At 33.1% G+C, this 8,715-nt stretch overlaps 1 protein-coding gene across 1 annotated transcript; it reads right to left on the bottom strand.

The window, feature by feature from the left end:
- Positions 1–458: 458 nt before the first annotated feature.
- On the bottom strand, positions 459–7,474 carry LOC131165710 (cytochrome P450 714C2-like). Its single transcript, XM_058123717.1, has 5 exons — positions 6,920–7,474; positions 3,229–3,458; positions 2,768–3,009; positions 2,178–2,553; positions 459–1,033 (listed from the first exon to the last, which is right to left on the bottom strand). Exons 1-5 carry the CDS (start codon positions 7,230–7,232, stop codon positions 608–610), a joined length of 1,587 nt encoding a protein of 528 aa, XP_057979700.1. The 5' UTR covers positions 7,233–7,474; the 3' UTR covers positions 459–607.
- Positions 7,475–8,715: the final 1,241 nt, after the last annotated feature.

Here is an 8,715-nt window from a genome sequence, read left to right as displayed (position 1 = left end):
TTCAGACCGTGCAAAGATCAAAGCAGGATACAAGTGCATGGGGATCTAAAGTAGTTGGCATGGGCAATACCTGTGGATATCTTGGTTTCAGCAACATCCCGTATATAGTTTATTTTGCAGTTCATTTTAGACACGTCTTATCCTACTCTCTAGTTGGCATGAATGAGGGAAATATTTTTTGGTTTTTTCACTTTGTTTAGCATCATTTGCTCCTAATATAGCTAAGATAGATTAAGTGATGAATCAACGATATGATTCGTTATCCAGATAGTCAAGAACCTTTTAACAGATGCTCAGCCTGTTTATTATTCTCTTTGTTTAAAATTTCACCGTTAATAATCCTGTTTTTGGATCATTTCTAGAGTTAGTATAGGTTTAAGCACCAATTAAGAGAGCAATGGAGTGCTTGTGCATGCTTGCATTATATGTGCAGAGAGAGAAGTAGATAGAGAGAGAGAGAGAGAGAACAGCAGCGCGCACGCGCGCGCGCACGATGTCTTAAGGCATAATGACTTCATATACATGAATGAAGACACATGACATACATAAAACAAAATCTAGCTGCATATATAGTCTTATTGAACTTTTAAGGAGCTAAGGAAATCAGTCACACTTTGCTCATATGGAGAAGAACACCATGCCCAGGTTCCACAACCAGTGTAAATGTGGGGGAGTGGCGATATGCAGGGGAGAGCGAAAATTGAAACTTGGATATAATGAGAGATAGAATTGCCTTCAATTCTACCATAGCGAAGTGTTGGCCAAGGCATATGCGAGAACCCCATCCAAATGGCATATAAGCCTGTGGAATCTTGCAAGCTGCCGTGGTTCCATTGGCAAATCTCTCAGGTTTAAATTCATAGACATCAGGTCCCCATATATCAGCATTATGGTGCAGTGCTGCTATTGGAATCCACAAGATCATGCCCTTTGGTATTTGAATATCTTTGCACTTTATTTCTTGGAAGGCTTTTCTAACAATGAATGCTGCTGGTGGGTAAAGACGCAACGTCTCTTGAATCACCATTGTCAGCTGCCACAGCCAAATGATAGAATGTAAGAGAAAATATATAGACCATGCATAATGACGTCTAGTCATGAAAGATATAAGAAGCTATAGGAGAACACCATCACATTACAACAACTTCCCTGAGATGCTAAGCTGGTAATCATATGGATAAATTCCGTAGCATGCAGACAAGTTCAATATAAAATGCGACATGCCAGCATTCATTACATAAGTATTCAATTTCTTCACCTTACTGTTGCAAGTGCAGATATGCTCTCTCTCTCTCTCTCTCATGCATGGATGGTCACCGTTCTCCAAATTTTACCTCGAACACTGTAGGATATTTATTTCATTTCTGGGTTAAAATCAATTAAATCACTTACTTTTTGTTAGTTACAAGTTAATCCACTATTTTTAACACAGTGCAAAAAGATCCAGTAATCATTACAATGGACAAGTTAATCCTTCCATCAAAATCTTGTTAAAAAATAATAGGGTAAAACACTTTTTTTTTTTTCCTTTTAACAACTCAACCTACCAACTTTAATCCAGTACCAAAAAATACTAAGTCTCCAAGATGCTAAAGTTAGTTTATCTTACTGTTGAATCCATTTTATTGTTTTCATTATTAAGTATTTGGCACTTTATGGTATATGATGAGTTTAATTAAATAAGTTCAAAAAAATAGATTAATTTGAAAATAAGTTGAATAAGATATTTTGAATTCAAATAAATAATACCAACTAAAATTTCAAGAAATTTAAAATATAATCTCACAAAAAGAAAATAAAAAATATCCCAAAGAACATGTAAGAAAGTTGTTTTGTATCCAAAATCCTTGCACTCCTTTCAATGGTTGAAAACAGAGCAAAAACCACACATCTCCATAGGACTATTCCTTTCTTCATTCCTCAACAAAAAGTTAAAATTAGAGGATTAACTTGTTATGGACAAAAATTCAGTGGGTTTTGAATTGATTTTAATCCTTCTTTTCCCATGCAACCCAATCAATTTCAATAGTTCTAGTGTAATCTTGGTGTCTTATATTTGTTTGTAGTTTTCTTTTGGCTTGCTTAAGTTCATAGCTACATGTTAATTGTTTAGGATACATACAGTTATTTCTCCCCAAAAATAAATCAAAAATGAGAGAGAGAAGAGTTTCACATACTGTTTTCATGCTTCGAAGCATATCAGAATCTGGAAGATTGTCTTTGCATATTTCAAGAACTTCAGCACGAACACGAGCTTGCCAGTCTTGATGAGCAGCTAATAACACCAAGGCCCATGAAGCTGTGGTTGCGGTAGTCTCATGGCCAGCAAAGTATATGGTCTTGCAATTGTCTACTATGAACTTGTCTAGGCTAATGTCCGGTGACTGACCATCAGATGAGTTGCCACAGTTCTTAGCGGCTGCAATCATAATTTGTAAGAAATCCTTCTCATCACTTTTACCTTCACTGCGATCTTTCACCACCTTTAGTATACTTGAGTTGATTTCCTTCTCTAATCTCCACATCTCTCTGTTGGATGCGGTGGGCACATATCTATAACATGTTGTATTGATTAGTTTAACAATTTTTCCCTTGGTAGGGTACCCCTCGCATAAAATGTGCATACAAATTTAAACTCAAAATCTCTTTATAAACCTAATTTATATTAAAGTATTCATTAATTAGTAGTTAATGTACATTGAAGTTAAAAGTCATTCTGCAAAATTGTAGATTATGAGCATAGTGTGCATAATGGATCTATTTGTACCTTAAACCAGGAATCCCATAGTTTTTTTTGGCCATGATTATTTGAAGATCTCTGAGTTTTGAGAATATTTTTTCTCCTTGGGGGTAATTGCTTCCAAAACTAGCTCTGGATATAATATCTGCAGACAAGCGCCTCAAATCCTCATCAACTCTAATGTTCGCAATCCCACCTGCACTCTCGATTTTACTTGCCCAAGATCTTATAATTGAGGTTGTAGAGTCCGCCATTAGGTTCACCATGCCCTTGAAATAAACACCCATAAATGATCTTAGCTGAATGAAAATAGCACATAATTTTTTCTTCAACTACTTAAAAAGCAATTCTGCATACGTAGGATTTTTTTCTTTCTTAACATTTCCTTCTGCTAAAACTGAACTGTATTGCCAATGTGTTAAAAAATAAACTCTACAATGATAGTCTGGACATGCTTTCATTTGGAAAAAAGAATACAGGAAACTTACTTTAACCTTATCGATGAAGAACTCAGGGGCCATAATTTTCCTTTGATGAGCCCAAATTTGGCCACTTGAAGATACAATGCCCTCACCAAGCAAAGGCCCTCGTTCCTTTTTTAGATATTCTGGCTTCCCCATGTCCAAAGATGTGCTGTATGTGCTCATCTCCCTTAACAGCTCTGGATCTGTTATGCATAATTGATGTAGGTTTCCAACTGAATACATGAATGTTAAGCCTGCCAGCACCCACAAATACATATGAATTATACAATCATGATAAACCCCAACTGAGAAAAGAATAAAAGGGAAAGAAAATTTAAACCAATTTTCTGTGTTCTTGTAATCACTGAAGTACGTATAAATTCAAAAAAGATTATTTTTACCAGCATTTATTATAAAGAAAATTTTCCTATACTTATCTAGCTAGTGATTTATAAATTATAATATTTTAGCCTTGTATTTACAGAAGTATCTTTTTTTATTATCGCACGCACACATACCCACCTACATGGGGCTATCATGGGTTCTTCTCTGTTGGATTGAAAGTTTACCTTATGTTTTACCCGAAGAAATTTGAGCTCCATTTCATTCATGTTTGTATTTAATAGTTAAAATTCAATTTAAAAAATAAAAAATGACTAAAAAGTTTCAGCATGATATTTGATAATCTCAGAGTCAATGTTCGAGATCTCCTTTACAGTCTCATGTGAGCCCTTATATGTGTGCTGGCAATCATGATTGAGCCTATTTAGAAGGGAAAAAAAAAAAAAACTTAGGTGCCACAGGAGTGCCATACTCCCTCCATTAATACCATGCGATGTATGGATGTACAGGATCAAATAGCTTACATGGCACAGTTTTTGTGGAGGGGGTACTGTATGCATGTGGCGTAAAAGCCTCTCTCACTTAGAAGAGTCAAAGTTAGAAAATGTTTTGTATATATAGAAGTTCTACAATTAAGACGAAAACAAACTTTAATAGTGGTGAATAATATGGTCCTCCTTGCTTTGAGAAAGGATAAACTAACATAGTGCTGTTTCTATCTAATAGAAATTTATGAATGCATGTAAGAAATTATTCAAAGTATGTTGTTATTGTAATTGTCAATATGCTCACTGGATTTTGAAGTCTGTTTGGACACACCTGATAAAATTGGAATGTACAGAGAAGATTAGCAAAAAACACACAAAAATAAGAAAAGAGCTAAATGCATACTATAATTGACTTAAGAAACATTACCTTGGTGTTCTGATAAATGAATTTTAATTATCTTAGTCTTTCAGGTAAAGCTTGTCTTGATTGGCTATGTCACAAACAATTTAAGAAATACCTAATATAATCTAGTAATCTATGTGTAGGTGAAGCATGTACCTATTCTTCTATGTTGCATTTTAAAATTAGTTTGACATATGCCGCCATCACCTCTCTCTCTCTCTCTCTCTCCCTTTTGTCAAGCTTCTTCCTCCTCCTCTCTCCTCTATTTTCTTTTCTTTGATTTGGCATATCTTTTTTCACTCCTCTTTTCCTCTTCCTATTTGATACAATATTCCCTATATTCCCTATCTCTATCTCCAAGTTCCTACCCTCATATTCAATAATGTGGCATTTCACATGTTGTTATTACTTCTTTGCTATGAGTGTGAATTTCTAGCTCTTCAACTGATTTTCACTTTTGAAGATTAGGGAATAAATGAATAGACATTTGCAGTGTATGTAATTGAGGATTTTACACATTTAAAATTTTCATTGAATATTGTTTATAACCTTTAGTTACTCTGTATATCATAAAACTATTATTCAACTCTATTGTGAAAAATATGATAAACATTTTATGACAATATGCTGCATTTTTCGGTAAGGATTCATATCATAGTGATCTGACAAATTTTACGCTGGCTGTCAGCTACCTAACGCAACCCTCCTCCTTAACCTGGGCTTGGGACCGGCTGTGTGTGAAAAAATTAGGACATTTAAGTGCATCACAGGCGGAGTTTTGTTGTTGTTGTTGTTGTATGCTGCATTTTTCTAGATCTTTAAATCTGAGCAAGATTTTAAATGTACATTTAATTATGAGTCGGTTAATTGTTGATTGGATATGTAATAATTATATTTTTTTTAACATAAACACACAAACTAAGTAAGAAGGATGAAATCAATTACTGAGAGGATAAGATATCCTCAAGAATAGGGGGGGAAACAGTAAACAAAAAGCTTCAATGGAGCAAAGCCTTCAAATCCTTTTGCATCTTCCACGTTTGGAGAATTCATTTTTCTATACTTCAAAGAAGTGTGTGACCCACTCATATGCAGTGATCCTTCCATTTTCTTATTTCTTGCAGCTAGACCATGCATATAGCATTTTTAATGTATAGTATTGTCTGTAATGCACCGAAAAAGATGCTTCTTAACTCTTGCAGCTAGACCATGCATATATTATTGTGCATATAGTATTTTAATGTCTATTATTGTTTTGAATACACCGAGAAAAATGTTTATTAGTTCTTGCAGCTAGACCATGCATATAGTATTTTAATGAATATTTTTGTTTTTAATGCACCTAGAAAAATGTTAAATAAAACACAACTGGGAAAAAAAAAGCAACAAATGGGAGCACGTGTGGATTGCATGAGTTGTAACCTTAAAAAAGGAAAAAAATTAATTGTTAAATTTTTGTATGAATACAATAATGCAAATGATGTTTTAATGTATGCCGTATGAGTTGTAACCTTAAAAAAGGAAAAAAATTAATTGTTAAGATTTTGTATGAATGCAATAGTCCAAATGCTGTTTTAATGTATGCAGACTTTTTCCATTTTAAAGTTGTATTATATATTAAGGATGCAATGCATGTTCAACCACTTGATTTGGTCCACTTTCTAAAATTATAAATATGCAACGTCGTCATTATTATTATTATTATTATTATTATTATTATTATTATTATTATTATTATGTAGTTCATTGAATTTGGTGCTGTACATCCTTTTTTGAACTTAGAACTATTCAATTACAACCTTCTCTAGTTAATTACTGCAGAGACCCTCCAAAAACCTAACTTCCCGTGCATGTATCACATTCTAAGTGTGTGATCATTTTTTAATTATGAAGCAAAACTTTTTTAACTCCTACAGATTCTTAACCAGGGAAGCTGAGTAGTGGCTGAGAAAAGGGATGCAATATTAGCATTCTAAAAAAAATTAAATAAGACTGTAAGATCTGTTCCAAGGACACATGTGAGCTTCATTTCATTTTATTTTATATTTTTAGTATATGAAAGAAATGTGAGAATTAAGAGAATTTTACCAGGAAAAATCCTATGTGTAGGCATAAATTTATTTTATTGACTAATTTAATTATAAATTAGTTCATCCTATGCAATTTTAGCTTTTTCTTGAAACAACTATTGCAGGGCTAGACATAGTATTGCTTGAAGTCAATGAAGATTAAGGGAGTGTTTACGATTTGGTAGAAGGGATTCACAGGAAAATAATATATGATGGTATATGGACAACATGAGCCAAGCTAATTACCAGAAGAGCAGCAACCAGATAAAACTGGAGAGAAGGGAAGATGAAGCAGAACGAAGAAGAAGAAGAAAACCTTTCACTCATATGCCATTCACGTATATGCAATACCACTACAGATGAATATATGAAAAACAATCAACAAGAGAGAGAGAGAGAGAGAGAGAGAGTACCATATTCTTTTTGCCAGTGCTGAATGTATGGGAAGAGCCTGGTCGGCCAGTCATGAGCAAGATGATGTTTTTCATGTGTACTGTCGGCAGGTGGTGATGATGAAGATTTGAGATTTGCTTGGAGATGGAGCCTCTTGATGTCAGGGATATTGCCCACCAGGAATGAAGGGGAAGGCCCTCCGATCCCCTGCCTCCTCAGGTTCCTCCTCAGCAGCCTTGGGTTCAGCCACAGCAAATGGTACAGATGCAGCCCCAAACCCACTAACCCACAAACCACCACTGTCAGTATCACCTTACCCACTTCCATTTCCATCACTCTCTCTGCTTCTCTGTTTCTCTCTCTCTCTCTGTGCCTTAAACAGAGTACCAGCGGGCAGTATAGCCTCTGCGGCCCTATTTATTACAGGGCGCCTGCCTCCTGCCTCCTGCCTCCTGCCATTTAAGGCATTCGCTGAATCGCTAGAGCTTAACTCAACGATTCTGCCATTTAAGGTATGTGCTGAATTGCACTTGCACCGCGATGAATGATAAATAAAATTGATTTGGGCCCGCGATGTTATGAATTTATTTGGATGGAGGATTTTATTTAGAAAAAAAAATATATCATTTTTTTCTTTAATATGAAATATTATTAAAAATATAAGTTTATCTTGATATGATTAAAAATTTTAATAATTTATAAAATCAAAATTTTGCTCATAGATTTTATCATTCTTTCTCGATTTTCTTCGTAATCAAATGTAATATAGTTTAAATTTTAGGAATTAAGGGAATAATTATTTCTTATATATTTCTAAATTTTTCATTCAACATTTAATAAGAAAGAAACAGACATTTTCAAGACAAAGAAATAGACATTCTTCTTTATTTAATTCTTATTAAGAACTCATAAAATGTTTCACATTGTTAATTAAATAATTTCTTGTACAACTTATCAAAACTAACATATTACCTTTGCATTTTACAAATTAAATGTAACCTTAATTTTACATTCATGAAATGAGAAATATCGACCTTGAATTTGGATTTTGAATAAATTTGTACAAATTTTAATATAATTTTATATTACATTTTATCTAGACTAAATATAGCTCTACATCCAAGATCTATACAAACATAGGGTCCTCCTTTCTATAAACCCGTTTCTTATATTTCATCTAAAGCTATGAATCCAAACATGTTCCTTTAATAAACAAGTCATAACCGAATACTCATTAAGCATCTATTTAAAAATATAATTTATCTATTTTAATTTTTTCTAACATTTCATCAAAATTAACTTAAATTTTTTTAAAGAAAAATAGCACTCATTTAGTCGTTTATTTTATTTATTAATATCTTAGCAAAAATTTAAAGTTTAAAATTTAAAAATCAGCACATCGCTTTTACTTTTTTCAAAAAAAATATGGTTTAAAATTTGAAAACAAAAAAGAAAAACACCATTATAAATATAATCTACTACTTGCGTTGTGTATCATTTCTTCAAATTTTTTATAGACCTAGTTATATAATTCGTAATTATAAAATATTATTTATCTAAAAGTCAACAAGTAAAATAATAAATTGCAAAATATTATTTTTTTAATATAAACATGTGACTTGATGGGTACTCGATCCAAACCTGTGACCCATATTAAAATATCTATCACGGAAGATTTTGATAACCAACTAAATATGAAAAATGAGATTTTATGAGAATTAAATCTCAATAAAGGTTGAACCATTGAGTTAGATGACCATTTACTCAAGCATTTATTTTGGGATTAGAAAGTGAGATGAGCATAATATCACATTCT

Source organism: Malania oleifera, chromosome 10 (assembly GCF_029873635.1).
Source record: "Malania oleifera isolate guangnan ecotype guangnan chromosome 10, ASM2987363v1, whole genome shotgun sequence".
Taxonomy (NCBI): domain Eukaryota; kingdom Viridiplantae; phylum Streptophyta; class Magnoliopsida; order Santalales; family Ximeniaceae; genus Malania; species Malania oleifera.
This window is presented reverse-complemented; position numbering and strand designations above follow the sequence as displayed.